Source organism: Podarcis vaucheri (assembly GCF_965113315.1).
Source record: "Podarcis vaucheri genome assembly, chromosome: 7".
NCBI classification, from domain to species: Eukaryota; Metazoa; Chordata; class Lepidosauria; order Squamata; family Lacertidae; genus Podarcis; species Podarcis vaucheri.
In genome coordinates, this window is record NC_138765.1 from 41,872,313 (window position 1) to 41,896,584 (window position 24,272).

A 24,272-nucleotide genomic window follows, 5' to 3' on the forward strand; every position below is an offset into this window, starting at 1 on the left:
CTCCGGGGGAAGTGCGGCTTCGGGCTTGACGAGGGGAAGGCTGCGCGACCTGGTGGCCGTTCCGGGAACAGCGCCTGGAAAGCTCCCTCCCGCTCCTGCCACCTGCTCGCCAGGAGGAAGCGGCGAAGGCGAAGTTATTTCCAAGGGCGAGCCCCCTCCCTCCTTACCTCCCTGTTGCCCCAGTGATGCCCTGTAAGGGGAAGAGGACGAGGGAGCTCTGGGGTCCTCTTGAAGGTCTCAGGGAAAGGCCCAGGAGCACCTGCTGTGGCTGAGGAGCCCAGGCTGTTCGGCAGGCCCCAGCAGGGAGGCTTGGCTGGACGGGCTCCTCTGCCGGAGTCCCAGCGGGCGAGGGGGAGGCTCTTGTGTCCCGCGGCCTCCTTGCCAGAGCGGCGGGCGGACGGGCTGCCCACAAGGGAGGCAAGAAGCCAAGCCCCTGGCAGGCGGGCTTGGGACCTTCCTGGCGGGGCAGAGCGAAGGACTTTGCCGCTGGACTTTGCATTTGCAAGTTGCTGGGTATTTTTTGCTTGTTTGAACACTGGCTGGTAAGAATCCAAATATGTGTAGGCGGAGGGGGAGGAGCCCCTCCTGGCTTGCTGGAGGGCAGCACCAGCTGCTTGTGGGGCCCTGCTCCTGCCCAGCACCCCTTGTGAGGAGACAAGCCTACCGACGCCCAGCTGGCTCCCTCTCTCTCTGTCTCCTTCGGCCAGGGCGCCTCGCTCTCCGGAGGGGCCTCCCTGCAGCTCTCCAGCCCTGACAGGCCAGCCTCCTCAGGCAAGGCCGTGGCTGCTGCCCCACGGGGGCAAAGAGGCTCCAGCTGGAGAGAGAGAGGGAGGGAGGGAGGGTGGGAAGGATGGTAGGCAGGAGCCAGGCGGGGGAGGAGGGAGGAACCGGCCGGCTCCCGGCCCCCTTGCTTCTATCCTGGGGCCACCATGTGCGCCTCTGCCTGCTTGCGAGGGAGAGGGAGAAAGAGGGCGAGAGAGAGGGGAGCCTGCAACTTCTCCCATTGGCAGGGCCCGGGCAGCTCCTCCCCTTTCCCTTGCCTGCTGCTCTTTTATAAACCTGGTGCCGCTTTCGATCTCCCAGTCCTGCAGATGCACCCCGTGGGCCCTCCTGCACAGAGGCCTCCCCCGGCTGTCCCTCTGCCTTGCAAGCCCGGGGTTCCCCCTGCTTCCGCCCCTCGCGCAAGCTCCAGGCTCTCCTCCCGCCCGCCCGCCCTCCTTCCTAGGCTATGGAGCTGGGCTGGGCGTGCAGCTCCCTGCTGTGGCTGCTTTTCCTCTCCAGCCTGGCCGTCAAACTCCTGCGCGCTGACCTGTTGCTGACCCCCGGCCTGCTGCTCCAGGTGGGGCTCCTGGTCCTGCTGCAGAGCGTCAGCCGAGCCTTTCTGCCCCTGCCCCTGGGCACAGCTCTCACGGGCACCGCCTGCTGGCTTGTCTTGGCAGGGGCCACACAGAGGAAGAGGATCCCTGCGGTGGGGAGAGCCGTTCTCATCACAGGTGAGCCCAGTCAGCATCTCCGCAGGCTCTTGGCCATCCCTACACATGCTGGCTTCCCAGAAAGGAGGGAGTGGGAGGGAAGGAGGAATGTGCCATGCCCCTGGCCTGGCAGAACCTCTCCTGCTTTGGCTGATCCACAGAGCAGGAGGGGGACCTCCCTTGGACAGGGGCCTGTGGCATGGGGAGGCTTGCTCAGCATCTGGACCACAGGGCTGAGTCAAGGTGGCGAGAGTTCCAAAGTGAAGGGGCCGGTCTTCCTGTGCGGCTTCGCTTTCTTGCACAAGCCATTTCAGCGCCCTGCTTGCTGTGCAGGACGCCTTCCTGCAAATCACCTGCTCTCTGCCTTAGGCTTCCACAGGTGGATCTGTGGCTGGAGCTGGGCTTTGCTGTCCCTTCTTCAGGGGCCTGCTAGGTAGGGAAGACTCCTGGGCCAGGCAAAGCAGCCCAAGGACAGTGAGCATGCCACAATTGACTACCATGTAACTTAACATTTGCACTGTGTTCTATTTGTAAGGGAAATGCAGAGAGTCGTTTCTGGGTCTTGTGTGTCAGGACTCAGCTTGAGAGGTTGTGCCTCATCACCAGGGAGCTCTGAGAAGTCAGTGATGCCAGTTTCCAGGAGCACTTTGTGAGGGATGGCTCTTTGTGTGGCAAAAGATGCTTCCAGCCCCTGGGGTACCCCCTGGAAGACCAGGTGTCCTGCAGGAGCAGAGGACGGGGGTATCCCTGCTCTCTGAAAGGGGATGGAGTGATGAACTGCCCCCCCCATCCCAGGTGTTGGAGAGGCCAAGGTCAAATTTATTCTTGAAGTAGTGAAGTAGTGATGAGGAGCCACTGGAGTCCCGTCCCATCCTGGGAAACCTCTTGCCTCCAGCAGACCTTGAGGGCATGGCAAGCATCTCTCTACCCCCACTTTCCTCCCTGTTCCAAGTTTTGGGAAATAGTTTAGAAGCCAGCCTGGCAGGTGTGAAGCATGTTGTTGTTCCCAAACCTTCCTGCCAGAAAGGCTAGTGAACTGAGGGTGGGCAGAGATCCACACACCTCCTCCCGCCCCGCATTTGATTGAAGCAGCAATCTGAAACTTTTGCAGGCGAATGGCATCACAGTCCCTCTAGCTGAACTAGATGGAAGTCCCCAGCTGGTGCTCAATGGGAATTCCTCCCAAGGAAACCTGCAAAGGTTGGGCTTTGAGTCAGCAGCAGAAGCGAAGGGTCTTTCCCCTTCTTGAGATTCTGGATCGGGCAGAAGAGGAGGGTGAAGAGAAGCCCTAGGGTGTCGGGAAGAACCAAGGCAGGGCTAGGTCCAGAAGATGGGCAGTGGGGCTGAGGCTAGCTCTGGGGGACATGCTGGTCAGCTGCACCATCTGCCTGCTAGAGCAACACAAGGGCTCTTTGCAAAAGGGGTGGGGTGGGGAGGAAATTGGCCAGTCCTGCTGTGGAAATAGGGACAATTGGGATGAGGGCTCTTTGGGGTTTAGTGTCAAGTCTGTGATGGAGGAGAGGGGGCTGAGCAATATCTTGTGCCTAGTAGGGCAGGCAGTTTATAAAAAGAAAGGGATGTAGATGAGCCCCAAGTAGAGAACCCGCCTTGCAGGGACAGTGTTCCCGTCTGAATCCCGGATGGCAGATAGGGCTGAGAAGCACCCATCTCTGACTAAAACTGAGGAGCTGCTGCTGCTGCTGGCAGTCAGTGTAGGCAAGACTGGCTTAATGGACTTGCCTAACTTGGAATTTGCAGTCCCTAACTGTGAAAAATGGGACCGTCTGCTTACATATCACATATGCTGGTGCCAGCCCCTGACAGTGCTGGCAGTGGGGATAAAAAGAAATCAACTAGTAGTCAAGTTGCTCATGGTGGGGGTGGGGACACAAGCTGCAGAGACAGTGCACCTCTGAGTACCAGGTATGTGGGAGCTACAGATACAAGGGGGTGAGCATCACCTTGATGCATTTTCTGCTTTGGAGCTTCTCTGAGGCACACAAGCAGCAATGCCGCTTATCTGCCCAGTAGCACACCCCCCCCCCCCTTGGGGAAAGTGCTCTTTGTGGCACCTGAAAGACAAACACATTTGTCACGGCAGAAGCTTTTGGGAGCTAGAGATGCTTGAAGTGGTGTCCTGAGTGGTGCATGTCTGCATGTTTGAGTATACGCATGGTTGGTGGGGATTGTTAACAGTGAAGTCAGAAAGAAATGAAACGCAGAAAGTACAGATAGTGGTAATTACCGTATGAACAGGGTTCATTCACAGAAGTCTGCTGCGTTGAAAACACTGACGTCCTGGCACTGGTGAGCCAATTAACGTACGTTGTGTGATAAGATTCCATAGCGCTGATACTGTCCACCAGTGATAACTTCTTGAAGAATTGTAATTCAGCGGTTTCACGTTGCAGAGTCGCCCTTTGAAGTCCATCACTGGCTTTTGAATATTGCCATTCCTGGTGTTAGATTTGCATGCTGATTTGTTTGTTCTGCGTAGAACGTGGAAGAGCATTGCCTCCCAAGACCTGTTGGGGGGGGGCGTCATTGCCCAGCATGGGCTGTGGTTTCAGTTGGGAACTGTTTTTTTTCTTTTAGGTCTGCCTTGTAGTAGAAGATTCCTAGATTACCAGGAGCCTTCACCACCTCCTCTCTTTTTTCACTCAGCTGAAACTGTGATGTTTAAGTGATTTGAAACAACACCTAAACAAACAGAGTCACTTTCCTGGTGGCCAGTGATGACCTCTGGACCTGCCCCAGGGGCTGGTCTTGTCTGGCCCTTTGTGCCCATCTCTCGGTCTGTAATGTTTTGTTGTTGTGTGCTTGGGTACATTGATGATGAACAGACATGGTTATACCTTTGGGCTAAGCTCCCATTGTCTGCAGGGTATTGTTCCACCCAGAGCACACCACAAAATCTGTTGTCACCAGTCAAGCCCTGCAATACATCTGTGTCTGTTTGGATTCTCTGGACACAGACTCGCACCAGGTGTTGTGTTCTCCGATGCTGGAGCACGGGGGCGGGGGGCGGGGCGGACAAGCAAGACTGGACCAGTTTGTAAAAAAATAAATAAATAAGGCAGGCAGGATATAAATTTTATAAAATGAATAAATGTATAAGCTCCAGAGCCTGGAAGGGCCAACCCTGGGGCTGAAGACAGGCCCTCCTTCCTTTGTTCCATAGCTTTCTTCCCGGCACTTCCCGAGTGGTGATGTGGGTGGGAGACACCTGATTCTTCCAGCTCAGAGGAAGGTGTCTTTGAGGGTCCAGGATCTAGCCCTATAGTCCCGGGGCTTCTGGAATGTTTCTCTTGAGAGTTCTTGGCATTTCCTGGGGACAGGGAGGAAAGTGTTAGAAAGCTAACAGGAGAGCCTGTGATAGAGATAGGATTGACGATAACCAGGAATGAGCTTTCAAGATACATTTTTATTTTTCCACCAATGTCACTTGCTTCTGTTCTTCTCCTTTCCATGCTGACCTGTCACAGGCTTTAGATCCTCTCTGATCCTGTAGCAGCCTCTGCCCTTTTATGAAAAAGTTGGCAGTGGGGGGTACAGTTATAACCCAGTTCCACACACCAGGGAGGCCTCCTGTATCCAGGCTGGATGCTGGGCCCTTGTGCCCGGGTGAGCTCTCACAAGGAGGAGGAATTCCTACTGGCACTTGCTTCTCTCCAGGCAGTTCAGCAAGGTCCATGGGGTGGTGAGTGGGGGGTGGTTGGACGCAGCTGTTCAAGCCCTTCCGCTTGAGCCTCCCTGATGCAGAGTTCCTCGCTGGAGAGGGATTCCATACTCTGCTTGTTGCAAGTACTTTGCCTGCTGCCAGATTAGGGGTGGTCCCTTGGTCTTCCCTTGCTTTTTCATACCCCTCCTCAACCATCTTGCCAAAAATCTTGCATGTCAAAATCTGGAAGTTGCTTCTAGGTCACCTCTTTTTTCTTCCAACTCTTGCATCCTAGTTAGTCTTCCGTGCATCACTTGAGGAAACCCCCAGAGATCATTCTGTTTCCACATGCTTCCAAACATTTATTTGACCTGTTGCTGCCTTTGGTCCAACAGGTCTGGCAGGTTTTTGAAACCATCAAAGAATCTGTGCAACCTGTTTGACCAGAGGCAAAAGTGGGGTGGGCACACAGACCACATGCAGTGATGCCTCTTTCAACCAGCCTTTCACTCTTTGAAAAAACAACCCTCTGCCTGGGCTTCAGGTGGCCCCCTCACTTGCCAGGGGACTTCATCCAGTTCACTTGGGGTTGACTCAGTGAGCACAGCAGGAGTTACCCTGTCCTTCCCATGGCTTCCTCTTGCCTCAGAGCCTTCTCTACCCTCTGTGGTGGGGATGGAGAACTCAGGCTCCGAATGCCAAAGGATGTCCAAATGTGAAAATAAACACTGTTCCTGCTGATGCATCAAATAACATTTCATGGGACACTTAAGATTGCTATGGGCCATGAAGGGACACGCAAATATTTGCTATATCTGAAAACTAAGAAGAAAAGAATGAGGGTACGCCGGGGTGTCTGGGTGTGGGTGCTGTTCTCAAATCCCAACTAAGTTTCCAGGGCTGTGTAAGCTGGCGTCATTTTTGTAAGCTGCTTTGGGTCCAATATTGATGGAGATAAGTAGGATATAAGTTGCTAAAATTTAAAATAAAATCAGAAACTAATGTTTGAAGCAGATCTTGTTTCACAGAAACAAAGTATGAACTCATGGCTAGCAACTAGCAGCTCCACATTTGCAAAGCTCAGGTTCCAGAGCTTCCCTTTGTGAAAAGATTAGGATTTTGTAACATTCTTGGGTACAACAACACCCCACTTTTAGGGAGCCTCCTGGAGCCATGGAGAAGCAGTGGTGAGATAGCCTGATTCAGTCAGTCCCAGGTAGATGGAGGTCCCACAATCTCTCCTGTTTCCCCTTGAGCAGTGCAAGCTCTCCTTGCAGCTACCGCTGCGCTGGTGCTGCAAACAACTGAACAGGCCAGAGTCCTGGCTTGGCCTCCCTGTGTGTGTGTGTGTGTGCCTGCCTGCAGTTTTGGACAAGGAAGGAAGGAGCTGAGGCTGGGAAGAAGCCCCTTTTGACAAGGGGCCAGAGCCCAAGATAGTGTAAACCTGAACAAGTCACTCTTTGGAGCCATCAGCATCAGGACCAAAAGCCCTTCTTGTCTCAAAGAAGGATGGAGGCAGCTGGGAAGATCTTGAGATGCTTCTTGGTAAGTGAAGCATTCTGATGCCTCCTTTTGCACAGGTTGATTTTAGCCACCCACAGCCCACCAGCCCCTCAATCCCTCTGGCCCACAAAACCAGACAAAGGCTGGTTGGTGCTCACACCTTGAGGCTGAGAGGAGGGCTCAGCAGTGGCCCACCATGATGCAGCAAGCACAGTTTTCTCTGGAGAGTCAGCAGTTGGGGGAGAAGCTGCACATTTCATGGGAGAGCCACGAGGGGATCTCTTGGTCTTTTCATTCCAGTACGACTGCAAGTGTTGGTGTGCAGGCTCTGACTTTGATCGTATGCTTGCTGGTGGTGGGGATGCTTAACTCTTCCCTCATCAAAATTGCTCCCTTAGATCAGGTCTAAGTCCCATGGAGAGAAGATTGTATTTCTTCCTCCCACCCCCAGCAGCATTTTTTTTGGGGGGGTGTCACATCAGGCATTCAGCCCCCCCCCATAACTGCTCAATTAAACATGTCTGAGCCATCACCTTAAGAGAGTGGGGTGCCTTCCATGACTTAATGTGTCAGAGTTCAAGCCCCACATTTTCTAAGCACCATGAGACACCAGTGATGGTTCCTTCGTCCTTCCTTCCTTCCTCTCCTCCCCTCCCCTTCACAACTGTGGCGTTTATTCCTGTCCCAGTGCAACTGAGGGAGATCAGCTGGGCCCCCTGGAAGGCAGGGAGGGGCACCCAGTCCAGGAGAGGCTGGGCTGACTTTGGGCAGGCTATCCGCCTGGGCGCTTGCATATCTTGGTCTCCTCTCTAGCCAGAGAGATGGAAATGAATTGTCATGAATACTGCCAGGGAGGAGGAGATCAGAGGCATTGTCTCTGCGTTATTCTATGCCAGGGCTGAGTGGCTCTCTCTTCTCCACTGCTCTGCTGGCAGGAGACATTGACTGCATCCTTCACATGTGTGCATTGGGGTGCATCCCTCCACACATGAATACTTTCAGTTTTATGCCTCCAAAATCTGTTCCAGTGTTTCTGCACTGTTTCTAGTGTGTGGCTCACGGAGGATGTGCTCATGCTACGTGTGGTTGTCCCTGCCCTTCAGTTGGCACGTCCCCACCCATCAGCAGTTCCAGAAACCTGAGGTTGCTTGTGGTCACGCATACAGGTACTTTGTTTACTTCTGCATGCAAACATTTTTTTTTTTAAGTAATACAAGTTTCCTGATATGCCAGAGCAGTAGGAAAAAAAGAATGTGCCCGTCTGGCTTCGAGTCAGGCCAGAATTTGAAGCTACTCCTGAGAAAGGCCTGCCCCTTCCTTTCCTCCCCTTTTGCTTTTCCGTCTCCGGCACCTGCAAGGGCAGATTTTATTATTATTTTTCCATATTATTTTCAAGCGCAGTTCTGTGCAAGTGAGCTGCTTGAAAATAAAAATAACCACAAACATGACTTCAGCAACAACAGGTGAAAAAGGCAGGCTGCATCAATTCCTTTAGGCTGATAGAAGCATAATGGCAGGGGACATGTCAGCCACACATGCTGAGAAAAACACCCATTCACACAATGTACGTCCACAGTCCACAGTGGTTTTATATTGAATTTTCTACCCTAATCAGATTGGATTAATTGGATGAGGAGAATTGTGTGTACATTACAAACTACTTACAACAACAGAGACACGAGCAGCTTCAAATGCATATAAATCTCCATTGTGGACAAGCCGAAAAGCCTGTTGTTGTTGTTGTTGTTGTTGTTGTTGTTGTTGTTGTTGTTGTTGTTGTTATTATTATTATTATTTTGACAGGATGAGGTGTTCACTGCAAACTGGAATAAAGTGTGTGTTCAAATTACTTCAGATGGCTGCTGTGTTCCATGGGCACCCCTTCCCCCACTTTGAATTTCCCCTGTCCAGTGCTGGAGTTTTGCTTCTGATTCAGCTTTATGATGGAGCTACATGATAGCATCCAAAGGCAAGTCCAATTGAGAGTAAGAGGCTCCTTTCTCCTCCACTCTGGGAAGGAAATGATGGCTAGGAATGATGGCTGGGAGTCCTTGCCATTGCTGCCAGGGCTGAAATAGGAGCAAAACTGTGGCCAGCTGTACACAAAGAGGCTGTGAAGTCTATCTGCTATCAAGGCTCCCTCTTGGAGCTGAGTATAATATTTGACTCTTTTACCCTGGCTTTAAATAGAAATTCTGGGCTGTGGTGCCCTCCAGCTCAAAGTTTGACCCATGTGGACCAGAGCCCAACATATCTGCACTTGAGAGTCCAATGGAGAAGATGTGGGGCCTGCCTGTCTTGGCTATTTGGAATGGAGATCTTGCAGTAGAAGAGTCACTTGGCTTTGCAACTTTCTCAACAGGGGCCCGAGCTTAGTTTCGCTCATACTTAGAAATGAGTTTTGAGTCACTTGAGGGAGACACCCAGGTTTTATTCTTGGCCTTTCCCATTCATGCTCAAGGACACTTTGGTTGACAGAGCCCACTTAGTTTTCAGCCACAGAAGGAACAGGTTAAAATTCCCATCATGGGTCAAGCCCACAGTGTGGTTACTGGTGGATGAAGAATTGATGTCACCAACAAATGTTCAAATCTTTCATCTTTTGGGTTGTTAGCTAGTCGGTGTTCTCATGCGCAATTCTGAGATGGTTTAGGAAAAGCAGGACAAATTTGTCCAATTTGGGCAGTTTCTGTGGTCAACATGTTTCAGTTTAAAAATGGATGGTCCAAAAGAGTGGTAAAATCAGTAAGTTCTAGGATCTGATGCCCCTGGGGTTCCATCAGAGCTTGCACTGCCCTGGTTCCCACCAAACTAAACTATGCTTGTAAGCTTCCTTTTAAATAGGTGCCTTGTTCTCGTTGCTTCATCAGGTTCAAGCTCTTGTTTGCTAACTACTGATGGAAGTGTTGCAGTGTTTGGTTAAGGAACTCTTACTTGAACTTCTGTTCTTTTGCGCTTCCTTTGTTTGTTTGAATTAAGCTTAGTCTATTGTAAAACTTTGCCTCTTTCTTTAATGTTCACGTGTATCGTTCGAGGGACCCAAATGGTGGCCAGGCCATCACTACGTCTTGTGTGAGTATCAGTCCCACAGTTTAACTCTGTGCTGCGTGAAGCATTTTCTTTTCTCTGGCCTGGATCCTCCAAATTGAGCTCTGTTGGAAGTCCACAAGCTCTACTCTTACGAGAGACAGAGGGAAACTTGCCTCTGTCCACTTTTTCAATGCCAGGGCTAATTCTATGCACCTCTGTTATCTTCACACTTACCTTTTCCACACTAAAAAACCCCAAACCTATTCCCTCAAGAATCCCGTTGGTCCTTTGCTGAACCTTTTGCAGCTTTACAATATCCTTTTAGATGTGAGCTAACCAGAACTATACTTACACAGTCTTGCCAGTGTGGTCACTTAATAGATTGGTATACAGTAGTGGCATTATGATATCATCAGCTTTATTTTCAATTCCTTTCCCAGTGATCCCTAAGCATGGGTTTTAATGGCCAAGTTGTTCATCAGGGCCAGGTGATTTAAGCATTTAACTCCATTCCTGGCCCAACTGCACTGGCTGCCAGTTAGTTTCTGGGCCCAATTCAGAGTGTTGTTTTTGACCTATAAAGCAGCAGTACCTCAAGGACTGCCCCTCTCCATATGAACTGACCTGGACCATACAATAATAATCCAAGGACTCTTTGTGTGCCCCCTCCATGATTGGCCCAAAGGGTGACAACACGAGAATGGGCATTTTCTGTGGTGGCTCCACGTTTGTGGAATGCCTTTCCCTAGGATGGCTCACTTGGCCCCTTCATTACAAATCTTCAGATGCCAGGCCAAAACTTTCCTCTATAACCAGGCCTTTTAGAAGTGGGTGGGATGTTTTTAATGTATTTCTCATTCCTCTTGGTTTTAATGTACCGTACCTATGTGGGGTCTACTGTCTGTTTGTTTGCTTGTAAGTCACTTTGGGTTGCCCTGGGTACATACATACATACATACATACATACATACATACATACACGTTTTTCAAAGCTGCCACAAATCGGTCCAGCACCGTCACTGAGCTATCTGCTGTGACCCCAAGGTATCGTTGCTGGTCAGTCACTGCCAGTTCAAACTGCAGGGACATAGGTGTGAAATGAAGATACCTTTTTGCTCACTATACACTCATTCATTCATTCATTCCCCACCCTTCACCCTAAGGTCCTACTTACATTGAATTGCATTTGTATTTTAATGCCCATTCAACTGGTTTGGATAAATCCTTCTGGAGCTCCTCAGAATCCTTCCCCTCCCCTGAACAAATTGATATTGTCAACAAACTTAGTTACCTGAGTGCTCATTCCTCACTCTAGCTCATTTATGAACAAATTACCGTAGACCTCTGCTACTCAAAGCACAATGATTCCATACTGATCATTGGGAGGCTCCGCTTCCTACATCCCTCCATTCAGAAAACTGTTCACTTATTCCTACTCTTCACTTCCTGTTCTTTAATCGCTTACTGATCCAGAAGAGGTCCTGCCCTCATGACTGCTAAGCTTACTCAGGAGTCTTGGGTGAGGTCTTTGTTGAACTGCTCACCTCTAACTATATGCTTGTTGAGCTCCCAGTGAGCTAGTGAGACAGGAGCCCAGGGCAGCAAATGTTTCTCTGATTAAAGAGCGAAAATCAAATAAAAATATATTTAAAACTATTTAAAACACCTAAAAACAATAAAATGCAAACAAAAACAAATAAATCAAATTGAAGAACAGATGTAACCAAATCATGTGTCAGTGGGACAGCCCACTGTAACAAATGTTTTCAGCATACATTGTACATTGTTGGTGTCTGCCTAATATCAATAGGCAGGGAGTTCCAAAGCAGAGGTTTTGCTACCCTCAAGGAACGACTCCTTACAAACGTGGGATGGATATTGTGTGAGACTTTTAAGATATATTGCCTGGTTTTAATGGGGGAAGGCTGGAGGGTGCTGAGAACTGGATGGGAGAAAAGCAAGACTTCATTCCTCTTGGCCCAGCACTTGTCTCTCCAATGGAGAAAGATAGAGTGTTGTTTGTTTGTCACAGAGGAAGGAGTGAAGGTGCTGAATGATGTCAAAAATAAAGCGCTTCAGCATTTTCTAGTGCTAAACAGAGGGGTGAAAAAAAGCGCTTCCCAAATGTTCTAATTAATAAAATAATAAAAATCTAGGCTTTTTAGTCTCTGTGGGAAAATGTGGAGGTATCCATGTTTTCTTTTTACCTCTTCAGCCCTGCCCAAATTTGTTAAAGCTCTTTGCAAGTGTCCTGCAGCCTGAGACTTTCTCTGCTGAGCTGCTGGGAGTTATAGCCCAAAGCCTCTGGGGATTGGCTGGTATCTGCCCCCCCCCCCCAATAAAAACCCTACTGTCTTCTCTGGCTCCCTCATGAGCATGTTTAAAAATTAAACTTTCAGAAGCAATTCTACATTTAAAAAAACCACACAACCAGATTATTGAGCTCCAGCAAATCACAATCATGAAATCGTATATAAATATAGTCCTTCCAATTAATAAGATAACTTATAAATAGCCCTGACATTTTCCAGAGACTATATCTTAAAGGTTTCCCAGCTATTTTCCTCCCAGTCGCCTCTGGGTGTTTGCTGCCTTGTTGTTCCAGGAGAAAGGAGGATCCCCAGTTAACACTGCCCATCCTTTCGCCTTCTTTCTCTGACTCTCAGCTACAGCATCATGCATGCTCCACCCTGTATTCAGACAAGCCAGCCATCTGTTCCTTCCATTCCTGGCATGTGCCCTCCCCTCCCCAGGCTGCAGCAGTGCATAGACAAAAAGTTGTATCTAGTCCTTCATGAAGATTGGTGTCTTTAAAGTACCCAGATGGAATAATCCAAAGGAAATCCATTGAAAACGTGAGAAGACAAACATGTTATTTCCTTGCTTATTTTTACTTCTTTAGAGGCAAAATGCCCCCGACATTCCTTGACATCCCTATCCTTCCAATTCCTCTGTCCAAAGTCTCTCCTCCCTGTTGCCTCCTAAGGGCTGACCCCTGCCCCTTCGTACCCATCTCTCCAATGCCTCTCACCCAGCCAGAGCAGCCCACTCCCTTCCTTCTCCTTTCAGCCAGGGTAAGAATGGCATTGACTTGCGGAAAACCCTGTGCAAATTTCAGCAGAGTGTAGCTGTGTGTCTCCTGTGTCTGTGAAGCAGTCTTTGAAGTGGTGGTGGTGGAGGGGCTCCCCAAGGTCTGTCGCTCTCCAGCTAACGCCAGGTTGTCTCTCTTCATGTGTAGATGGGCCCCCCCTCCACCTGTGCAAGGTGAGAAGCTGGAGCCAAACAGCCCGGCAGCATCAGCACAAGGAAGCTGGAAGGTAAAGTGGAAGCTCTTTTGTGCAGCCTCTTCTCTTGGAGAGCCCCGGATGGCTTTGTCCTCCTCCTGCCTCTGCCAAATAGCTCTCTATAGTCAAGACCATTTGTGGCTTCCGGCTTGTGCTGTTGATGGCCTGGAAGGAGGGGATCTTGGGGAAGAAGCCTCAGGAAAAAGCAAGAGGGGAAATCGTAAGAGCAACATCAACAACAATAGTGACCAGCCTTTATCTTGTGCTGGTGAGCGTTCAGTGCGCTTCAAGCATATGAGCACACACTTAGTTTCTCAGCCACGGGGTACAGAGCTGAGGCTGACAGGAATTTCCTTTCTCGGCTTGCTTAGGAGAGCTAGCTTTGGATCCAGGGACTTGTGCCACCAGCTGCCAGTCCGAGTTACTGCTACCTCTGCTGTGTGCTGCTAGGTCTCTGCCTCACTTGTAGAGTTGGAGAGGGCAGGGCACGTCAGGGCTTGGCCTGCACCTCTGCAAGCATCACTAGTGCACCCACCACCTGACGCTGCATGGCTCAGGGGCGCCTAAAAACACTTGCAGTGCCTGGTGGGGAAAGTCCACCACTGTCGATTTCAGGAAAAAATATTGCCGCCTTGCTCTTCTGGAGCTGGTCTGTTGGCTCTGTGTTGGAGCAGGGAGCATCCGCTTGCTTCCTATTGAGACACCTCAGGACCTGCCTATAAGGTTGTTATAGGGCTCCATTGCTTGAAAGCACTAGGCAAATGTGACGTGTTGTTACAATGCCACCCAAGTTTAGCTTTAGTTGCCTGCCTCGGGAAGGTTGTGCAGGGCTCACCCACTTTGGGGGGGGGGCAATGGGCGCATTTGGGGTGCTGAGGGAGTGCCGTGGGCACCAGGGGTGGCGTGGCTGTTGTGGGGAGGGGTGTGTGCATGGCATCACACACAACGGCTGCCACATCTTGCAGGAGATGAGGCAGAGAATGGTGTGAGACTGCCACTTTGGACTCTGGTATAGGAGGGAGGGAATAGGAAGCAAGAAGGAGAGGGAAAGCACCTCCATCAGCTACCACTGCACTTGCCCACAGGGAAAAGCTCTTTGCACCTCTCCTCTGTTGAGAACGGAGCAGAGGGAGGGTGCCCAGTCCTGGTATCCAGTGAAAAGTTGGCATGTTTAAGGGGGTGAATCCAGGGTATGAGAGGCTGAGGGGGGTATTGTACATTTCTGAGGGGATATTTTCTGAGCCCATTCACAGGCACCGTATGATGTATTGAATGGCGCACTGGCACCCCTGGGTGCCATTTTGATGACTCCTGCCTTAGGGTGAAGAAGTACCAGGACTAAATAAATAAGGGGCAGCCTAAAGGCCTCTTCTCCAGAAGAGCTGCTGTTCTGAAGTCTCAAGTAGTGTCCTTGACTTGGTGCTTTCTATCCCTTCTAGAAAGATAGAAGGAATTCATGGTCCTTTATGGGCAGACTGCCAAGCTGGCAGTGACATCTGTCTGTAGCTATTGACCTATAAGGGCTGTTGCTGAGATGGGTTCACCTGTTCATCGCTTGGACTGGAAATACTTTTTGGAGTGCCACTCTGAGGCTAGCATCCCCAGCAGGATTGCACAGGTATTTCAGATCATTGCATAGGACAGCTGCTGGGCTGGTAAAACGGCTTTAGGACTAGACACCCAAACACCACCTCTGGTTTGACGTGAGGTGCTTTTTCCCTGAGAAAGGCAAGCAGTGGTCCTCATTTGACCTATGGGCAGGAGTTAGACATGTGGGGAGATTTGCAGTTTTTTGTTCCCCACCTGTAAGACCTGGAGCCACCTTAATGCTTGTTTGCACTTCTAAATGCCCAGCCCCCAGTGGTGGGGCTTATGGGCTCCCCTAAAATTCATTGAGGAGAGAAGCAGAAGGAGAAGTTCCAGACCAAGAAGAGGGCAACAGAAGGAGGGAATCTGCTTTGCTCTGACCTGCAGCTAACCCTGTGCAGGAAGCGGCTTTCTGCTGACTAATCCAAGGCATCTTTGAGCCCGCTCTGGACTTGCTCAGTGGTCAGCCTTTCCCTGCACATGCTCATAGGAGCTTTGTTCCTATGACTGACCCTGTGACAGGCATCAAGACCACGCAGGTTGCTGGGCTGATGCCTGGCTTCCAGGCTGGACCCCAATCCTCTGTCAGAGATGTGTGCGCCGATAGTCAGAAGAGAAGGGCTCCCCACCACCAGAAGTCACAGGGGCTTCTCAAGTCTGTCCTCTATTTTGCGGATTAGCTGCCCAGGACAGCTCCTTAACAGGCATTGGCACTGCTGTGGCCCACAGCCAGCATCCGGTCCTCCAGGGCAAACTGGGCAACTTCCCGCGGCACTACACTTCCCATTAGCACCTGCAACCAATGCACAGCTTTGGCAACACTTCAGTTTCTTCATTATGTGTAATATTCAAGAAATGTACTGCAATTTAGATGTAGGGCAATTTCTCAGTGTACCTGTGTCTGGAGAGGTTATTTTCAAAGTTGACATTTGATGAAAGAATTACCTGCTCTCTTTTGCATTGCAACAATGCCCAGCATTGGGAGAGGTTTGGATTACAGTGATTTGATTAGGATGTTTCTTCCGAGGCGGCTTCCAAAAGTTCATTTCATTACGCAGGGTGCTGGAGCATCGACTCTTCCATGATTAATTGCTATGTCATTATTTATCAGTGAGCTCGCTGTCACCAATTCCCCATAGGTCCCTCCTAGCATGATATCACACAATATGCTTTTTAGGCTTGTTATTTATTTGTTTATTATTTATTTTCTCTTTCTGTTGACGTGTTCTAGTAATGGGTGGCTTTAATTACTCTCACATGGATGGGGCAAATGTGTGTTCACTGGTCACTGCTGTCTCTTCCAAACGTTAGTTGTTTGCAAGAGCTGCATCTGGAAGGAGGGGGTGTCTTTCTCTGGAGGAGCAGGTTGGGCTGGAAGATGGCTGGCTCCGGGGCTGCCTGGCAAGGGCCCATCCATCTGCCAGAGACACTTGGCATCTGCTCTTGGGTGTGGGAGGAAGACAAACAGCTGCCTTCATGCTTGAAATCAAGTTACTGTCCACAAAGCGGCTGTGTGGCTAGCTCCCAAATTGGATGAGGATGGGGATGATGGCAGTCCCCCCCCCCCCCCGCTGGAGATGCTGGATGGAGGAAGGCAAAAATGGGCCATCAAAGAGGCGTTTCAGAGCCTCCGGGGATGTGATGTGGGAACACTGCTTCGGGGAAATGGTGGCACTCTTAATCTTGATCGGCGCGTGATGTTCTTTCTTACCTGCCTGGCCCTGAGAGTGCCTACGAAGGGGAAGGAGGCAGTTGCCTGGAAGTGTGTGTGTGCTCAAAAAGAAGCAAGAGCTACACTCTCTCTGTTGTGGTTCTGGTGCCAGTAGATGCGCCTGCTCAAGCAGGGGGCTGGTGTGGCCCTGGAATTGCCTCAAAGGAGCCCCAATGCTGCATGCCCTGCAGGTTTGGGGATCACTGGCCTCCCAGCAGGAGGAAGGAACCCCTCAAGTGGGCTCTCCTCCTGGGTGCTGGGCTCCAGGTCCCCAAAGTGTGAAAGGGGCCTATGGAAGGGAAGGGGTGGCCTTGCACATTTCAGGCTCATGTTCATTGGAGATGGAAGGGTGTGCAGCTCATAGTCCCTTTCAGTAATGCAGCTAGAAGAGTTTAAGAGCTCAGAGTTCTCTTTTTTTAAAAAAACGGATAGTTCCACAATTTAAAATCCCTAAAAATCACATTCATTCTAGGATGAAATGGAGTTCGCTTTGGCTGTCCCAAACACATTTATTTTGGGATAAGCACCTTTTGGTTGTAGGAAAGGATAGCGTACCTTTAAATCTAAAACATTAATCTGCATAATCTGTAACCTTGCTTGTGCCTGGCTGGCCACCCTGAATACAGAAGGAGCCAGCGTTGCCCCCTGGGGAAGAGGGGAAGAGCCAGCTGCATCTCTGGCCAGCCGCCTTGGGGTGAGATCTGGACAAGGCAAACTCCTCCTCGCGCTTCTCCTTCCTGAGCTTCCTTTCTCTTCTCCTCCCACCCCGGGCACTACAGGTGAAGTTTATGACACGGCCTCAAACCGCCTGCAATCTGGCTTTCCTTCCGTGTTCTGCTCCGCTTATCTCTTCCATTCCGTGTCTTGGGGCAGGGCTTGTTCCTGATAAAGCTGCCTTTTGTGGGCATTAGATGAGTCTGCCCACACGCTGCGGTTATCTGCTCAGATAGGGAGCTGACTGGAACCTCAGCAGCGCAGCAGAGGTAGCAACAGCTTGGCCACCCCCCTTCCTAGGCAAGTCACATCTCCTCTGCCTTTGCTGCTGCCTGGTGCTTGGAGGGAGGCCAGCTTCTCTGCGGGGGCTTCCCCACCAGCTTTCTGCCCTTCTTTGGTTCAGAGAAAAGTGTGATAAGTAGAGCAATGAAGCAGGAGGTGCCACGGCCTCTTTTGCTTTGAGGAGCAGGGTGGGGGGAGGTTCCTAACCCCCATCACAACCACCCCAGAAAAGTGGTATCAAACCTCTGGTTGGCCCTGTTGGTGGTAGCAGAGGAGCTTTGGGTGCTGCCTGGTTGGCACTGACCTGTGGCCTTCTTGTTGGTTGTGCACTGAACTCTGCACCTAAGTAGAAATTAGTACTTCCCATTTTCAGCACCCTGGCATGCCCTGCAGATACATTGTGCTGTGCTCTGACGTGTCCTGACTCAAATGAAACTAATGGGTTGTTGTTTTTTCAAATTTCAGAGGTGCCTGTGCGACGCCAAAATTGGGCGCCCCCTGCCTCTCATGCGCCATTCTAAATGATAGTTGTGGCGTCCCCTGGAACACCTAGTGTGACCAAAGACATTGAGCAACACTAAACCCACCTCTGGTTTAATTGTATGATGAAGTCCTTTCTTTTCTGTGTCCTGAATCTTTCAGTACGCAGCTTAGCTGGGATCTTGGGGTAAAGGATATAGACAAGAAATCTAACTAACTAACTAACTAACTAACTAACTAACTAACTAACTGATGGCTACGCATTGCCATTACTATGAGAAAAATGGTATGTGTGGATTACTCCTTACTCTCTTTCTCCATACCCTGCATAACCACACATCTCCTTTTTTCTAAACTAAAAAGCCCCCAAAGGTTGTAGCCTTCCCTCAGGGTAGCTGCTCTGCCAGCCCCTTCATTTCACTCTTTTTCTGCCCCTTCCCACCTGCTCTGCAGTATCCGTTTGAGGTGCACAAATTCCAAGATCTATCAACCCGGGCTTGGTACAGAACAAAACCCATTCAGATTGAAACCATTCTGAGCCCAGGGATTTGTACATAATCCCAGAACTGAATGGCACTTACAACCTTTCCACACAAAAGTCCACCCCGGGCTTTCTTCTTCTTTTTTTTTTTGGGGGGGGGGGTCATTATGAAAGAATTGGAACTCAGAAATCCTTACTGATCTTCAGGTCACCCAGAGATCTCCCTGTTGATCCTGATCCACCTTCTGTCTGCACCCCCACCCAAACCCCAGCCGGGCCTAACCTTATGACTAAAACTCCCTGTCTCCCTTGTTAGATTTAATCTTTCCTTTTGCCCTTCAGTCCTGACTGCTTTTTTGCTGTCTGCTGTTTTGAAGTTGTATAAAAACTTCAAATGGGTTGAAGGACGGTGAGTTGCCTCCATTGCCTGATTATTTTCTCCAAATTGTGATACCCCCCCTTTGCGATTTTCTAGTCCCCTTTTGCCCAGTGGGCAGATAGAGCGTGACCTGCCTGGCCTTCAGGATTGCCTAGGGAGGGAGGGCCACATTCCTCAAGTGCACCCCCCTGCCTGCCCTCCCATGTGGCTGATTTCCACACACTTAATTGCAGGGCCAGCATCACTTAAGCTAAGCTGAAGAAGCGCCAGGGTCTTGGCCGCATGACAAAAAGTGTAAAATCAGAGGATCAAACTGATTTCGCCAGGGAAGCAGGCTGTGCCGAAGGCTGGTGCGGTAGAAAGAGGACCCGTTGCTGCTGCTCCTTTGGCCCTGAGTTGTGCAAGTCCGCCTGTGTGTGCAGCACATTGGCTTCCCAGGCTGCCTCTTGGCCTGTCACTCAGTGTTAATGGTTAATGTTGCCATAAACCCGCTGTTGAGGTTTGTAATCTCTGGGAAGGGAAGCTATCAGCCAGCCATCAGAAGTGAAAAGAACAGTCTGTACCCTGCACAGGCAGGCGGTGGGTGGGGTGTTTATGGCCCTTCCTCGCTTCCTCTTTCAGCAGGGGTGGGGGAGAGAAAGAGCAGCTACTGGCTGCTGTCCCTGGGAAATGCAGAGAGGGGTTGTCACAAGGTCCCTTAACCTGACTCTGGGGCAGGACAAGATGTCCTCTCACCTGATCTGTTGCCAGGTGCTCCATTTGTACTCATGGGGTTTTTTTGGGGGGGGCAAAGCAGAGGGGCAGCTCCCCTCCCTCCAAGGTACTAAGATGAAAAGAAAGGGCAGTCTTGTGTTCTACACACACACACACACACACACACACACACACACACTTCCTTCTCATCTCAGGGTCTCCTCAGCCCGCTCCTCAGTTACTTGGCAAACAACTACCACTCTGCTCATCCCCATTTCCACACGAGGGTCCCAAAAGCTCTTGGACCCCATTCAGTATTTGTGCTCTGTTCCTCACCATTGTGGCCATGGTACAAGAGTTCAGGGTGGGGAGAGAAAGGGCAGTCTTCCTCCCACAACTCCAAGCCCCTGCTTTGTGTTCACCGCCTGATATAGGTGGAGCTACATTTGTGTGCATACTCAGCCTTGCCTCTGGCTGCTAACTTCCCCTCCTCACTCTCTCCCTCTGCCAAAAGGTAAGCAGCATCTTCTCCAAACAGAGATCTGCTTTGTTGCCCATGGTGGCAGAGGTAGCAAGAATAAGAAGGATAACTGCAGTGAACCCTAAGTATAGCTGTTCTCGTGGTGGTTGGCCAGGTGCCTAAAGGGAAGCCCAGAAGCAGGAGTAGAGCAGCCCCCTCCCCAATTGTACTTCCAAGCACCTGATATTCAGAGATGCACTGCCTCCAATAGTGGAGGTAAAACATAGCTGAGGGATAGTTGCCATTGATAGTTTTCTTCTCTATGAATTTCTCTAATCCGCTTTAAAAGCCATCCAAGTTAGTGGTCGTCACTGCTTCCCGTGGGAACAAATCACATCATTTAACTATGTGCTGCGTGAAAAACTACTTCCTTTTGTCCATCGTGAATCTTCAGCGTTATGAGAGAGGGAGGAAAACTTTTCTCTAGCCACTTTCTCCATGCTGTGCATCATTTTATAAATTTCTATCATGTCTCCTCTTACTTGCCTCTTCTCTAAATGAAAAAGTCCCAAAAGCTGCAACCTTTCTTCATAGGGGAGTCTCTCCACCGCCATGATTTTGGTTGCCCTTTTCCAAACTTTTTCCCGCTGTATGAAATCCCTTTTGAGGAGGTGACCAGCTCATGCACACAATATTTCAAATGTGGTTGCACCATAAATTTGTATAATAGCATAATGATATTGGCAGTTTTATTTTCAGTCCCTTTCCTAATGTTCCCCAGCATGGAATCTACCTTTTTCACAGCTGCCACACACTGGGTTGAGATCTTCACCAAGGTAACCATTATGCATCCCTCAATTGGGAGAACTGTTCATGTATTCCTACCCTCTGCTTCCCTAACCCTAAACCCGTAAATGTAGATATGAAATTAGGATTTTTTTGCCCCAATGTGCCTTACTTTACGCTTGCTTGCACTAAATTGCATTTGTCATTTTAACTCCCATTTACTCCCTTTTTGGAACTCTTTGCAATCCTTTAAGAAATGAACAAAAAACCCCAGACCCTGAACAATTTAGTATCATTAGCAAATTTGGCTAACTCGCTACTCACCCCTAATGCTACACCCCTCCATTCAGAGAACTGGTCATTTATTCCTGCTCTCTGCTTTCTGTCACAAGAGTACCTCTCCTTTTTATTCCACAACTGCTTTGACTTTGTCAAAAGCTTTCTGAATGTCCAACTCTGTGTCAGTTGGATTTCTTGTCTATATGCCTGTTAACACCCACAAAGAACTTTTAATAGATTAGTGAGTCAGGATTTCCCCATGCAAAGTTTTTCTCAGAAAGCCAGGAGGTCATTGCACCTCACACACCTGTGACTTCTGCTCACTAGGCAGATTAGTACCATAGTAAACATAGGACAGTTAGTGTAAAACACTGGCAAACCCTCAAGCTGGCTTTCTGCCTGCATTCTAGCAATTTTGTAGTACCTCAGGTTAAGTACTTAATTCGTTCCAGAGGTCCGTACTTAACGTGAAACTGTTCTTAACCTGAAGCACCACTTTAGCTAATGGGGGCCTCCTGCTGCCGCTGCGCCGCCGGAGCACGATTTCTGATCTCATCCTGAAGCAAAGGTCTTAACCTGAAGCATTATTTCTGGGTTAGCGGAGTCTGTAACCTGAAGTGTATGTAACCTGAGGTACCACTGTACTTTATTAGAAGCTTAGGTTTTGCTTAGATCAAGGAGAGGAGGGGCAGAGTAGTGTGTCCACATTTGGCTGTTTCTCACACATTGCAGAGCTTCGGGATTTGGAATTCTAACAGCAAAACACACTTGCATGATTTTGTCACACTAGCACTTTTAATTCTTGCTTTGTTTGTGGGGAAATGCAGTTTGCCCTGCTTTAATTCTGAATTAATGAGCCCAAACAACATACAAATGCCTTTGGAAATCCTGACAGTGTAGACTTCAGCCCTGAAGTAATGGCTTATGGAGGCCACCCAACAGCCAGCCAGGCCAGTGTGTGTGTGTGTGTGTCCGTCCGTCCGTCCTCCTGTGGTTTATGCCTGGACGTCATGACTGGGCTCCTGTGTGCAGCATAGGAAGGTGATGGACCCTCAGTGTCAAGGGGAGAAGTGATGAAGGCCCAGAGCACCTCCCCTAAAACAGGGAGCTGTGTTGATTGGCCCTTGGGTAGGTCTGGGCTTTTGCTGGGACCCCAGCAATGTCTGATTGTGATGATGAGAGGCGAGTTTGGGGTTGTGGTTTCTGGGCCCAACTTTTTATTAACTGGCAAAGTTAATGGAGCGGCAATCCAGAGCAGGGAAGTGGAGGAAGCTATTTTTAGAGTGTCTTTTTGTGCAACAAATCACAAGATAAACAGGCATTTTGTTCCCTTTTCTGTGTGTGCGCAAGGTATATAAACAGCAGATCTGTGACTGAATGAGTTGTAGAGGCAAGTGGGTGGAGCCACTAGCCAACACCTGAGCGGTGGCAGCAGCAGCAGTCAAGATAATGAGGCAGCAGAAAGGGCTGGAGAAGTGCCAAAGCTCCACCACCGCCAGTGGCGTAGCGTGGGTTGTCAGCACCCGGGGCAAGGCAAGTAATTTGCGCCCCCTAACCCGTGGATTTGCACCCACTAACCCTAACCCCCAGATGTTGCGCCCGGTGCGGCCGGCCCCACCTGCACCCCCCACACTACGCCACTGACCACCGCTAGCCCCTTCTCTCGCCCCCACCCCTTCATTCTTCTGCATCCTATACTGGGAGAATCCCAGATTGTGATGGACTGCAGACCAAGCTACCACATCCTGGGAACGCTGACCCCTGCCGTTGTGGCAGATTGACACAGGGGGTGACAAGAAAGGGGCAATTTCTGCCCCCTTCCTGTCATGCTTGCCATTGCCATTGCATAAGACCGGACATCCTGTGTCTTTCTCTAAAGGACAACCATGAGTGCAAATTATAAAAGAAAAAAATTAAAAGCTGCTGTGCCGAATGACCAATATGGTGAACTGTGGAGTAAAAGGGTGGATGTGCTGCTGCTGAAAATGCCTCATGCAAGGCAATTCAATCCCTGGCAGTGTTTTGTGTCTCTGTGCTTGTTCTAGCATCTCCCAGCTACCTTCCTCCTCCCCCGCCTTTTTTCTGATCCTATGGTTGCTCTGTCCCCACTGCCGCCTCTCCTGTAGCAGAGGTCACATCTACCCTATGCATTTAAAAGCACATGGTTTCCCTCATAGAATACTGGGAACTGTAGTTTAAGGGTGCTGGGAATTGTAGCTCTGTGAAGGGTGAACTACAGTTCCCAGGACTCTTTTGGGAAACCAGGTGCTTTAAACATATGGTGCGGTTGCAGCATTTTGAGTTTTCAGGCAGCATCTTCATGGCTTGCTGACACAACCTTTCAGTCGCAAATTCCTGCCTCCCTCACTGCAGATTTATAGAATTTAGTTGTGCCCTGTAATAAAGATGAATGTGTTGCCAAGGATGTTGTTTTTGTTTCAAACATTGCAAATTTTGGATAAGATGGATTTTTCAAGAAGTGGCAGAAAGATATTTCCAGATTTGTTTGGCAGGGCAAGAACCCTCGAATAAAATTTAAGATATTAACTGATGCCAAAGAAAGAGGTGGATTTGCCCTGCCAGACCTGAAACTTTATTATGAATCAGCTGCTTTTTGCTGGCTGAGAGAATGGCTGCTTCTTGAAAACACTGACGTGTTGGATTTAGAAGGTTTCAACAATGCATTTGGCTGGCATGCATATTTGTGGTACGATAAGGTAAAAGCACATAAAGCGTTTAAAAATCATATTGTTAGAAAAGCATTGTTTAATGTTTGGATAAGATATAAGGATTTGTTAGAAAAGAAAACCCCGAGATGGTTGTCACCAATGGAAGCGAAGGCACAGAAAAAACTCAATATGGAGGCCAAATGGCCGAAATATTGGGAAATTCTGGAACAAGTTGGAGACAGAATAAAATTGCAGAGCTTTGAAAAATTGAAAAACAAAGTGCGAGATTGGCTCCATTATTACCAAATAATGAAGGCATACAATTTGGACAAAAAAGTTGGTTTCCAGGTGGAAAAATCAAAATTGGAAACAGAATTGCTAGATCCAAAAATCAAGAATTTGTCAAGAATGTATAACTTGCTGTTGAAATGGAACACTCAGGATGAAATGGTGAAATCAGCTATGATTAAATGGGCACAAGATGTTGGACATAACATAATGATGGCTGACTGGGAAAAGTTATGGACCACAGGTATGAAATTCACGGCATGTAATGCCTTAAGAGAAAATTTAATGAAAATGATTTATAGGTGGTACATGACACCAGTCAAGCTTGCAAAAATTTACCATTTGCCCGACAATAAATGTTAGAAATGTAATGAGACTGAGGGTACATTCTTTCACCTTTGGTGGACATGCCCAAGGATTAAGACATTCTGGGAGATGATTTATAACGAAATGAAAAAGATATTTAAATATACCTTCCTGAAGAAACCAGAGGCCTTTCTCCTGGGCATTGTC

The 24,272-nt window shown here is 49.3% G+C and overlaps 1 protein-coding gene across 1 annotated transcript in view; it reads left to right on the plus strand.

The window, feature by feature from the left end:
* The first annotated feature begins 872 nt into the window (after positions 1-872).
* HSD11B2 (hydroxysteroid 11-beta dehydrogenase 2) overlaps positions 873-24,272 on the plus strand; it is a 39,450-nt gene continuing 16,050 nt past the window's right edge. The window contains exon 1 of the mRNA XM_082232264.1: positions 873-1,493. Within this exon, the coding sequence (XP_082088390.1) occupies positions 1,229-1,493 (265 nt within the window). The 5' untranslated portion in view covers positions 873-1,228. The remainder of the gene's footprint in view (positions 1,494-24,272) is intronic.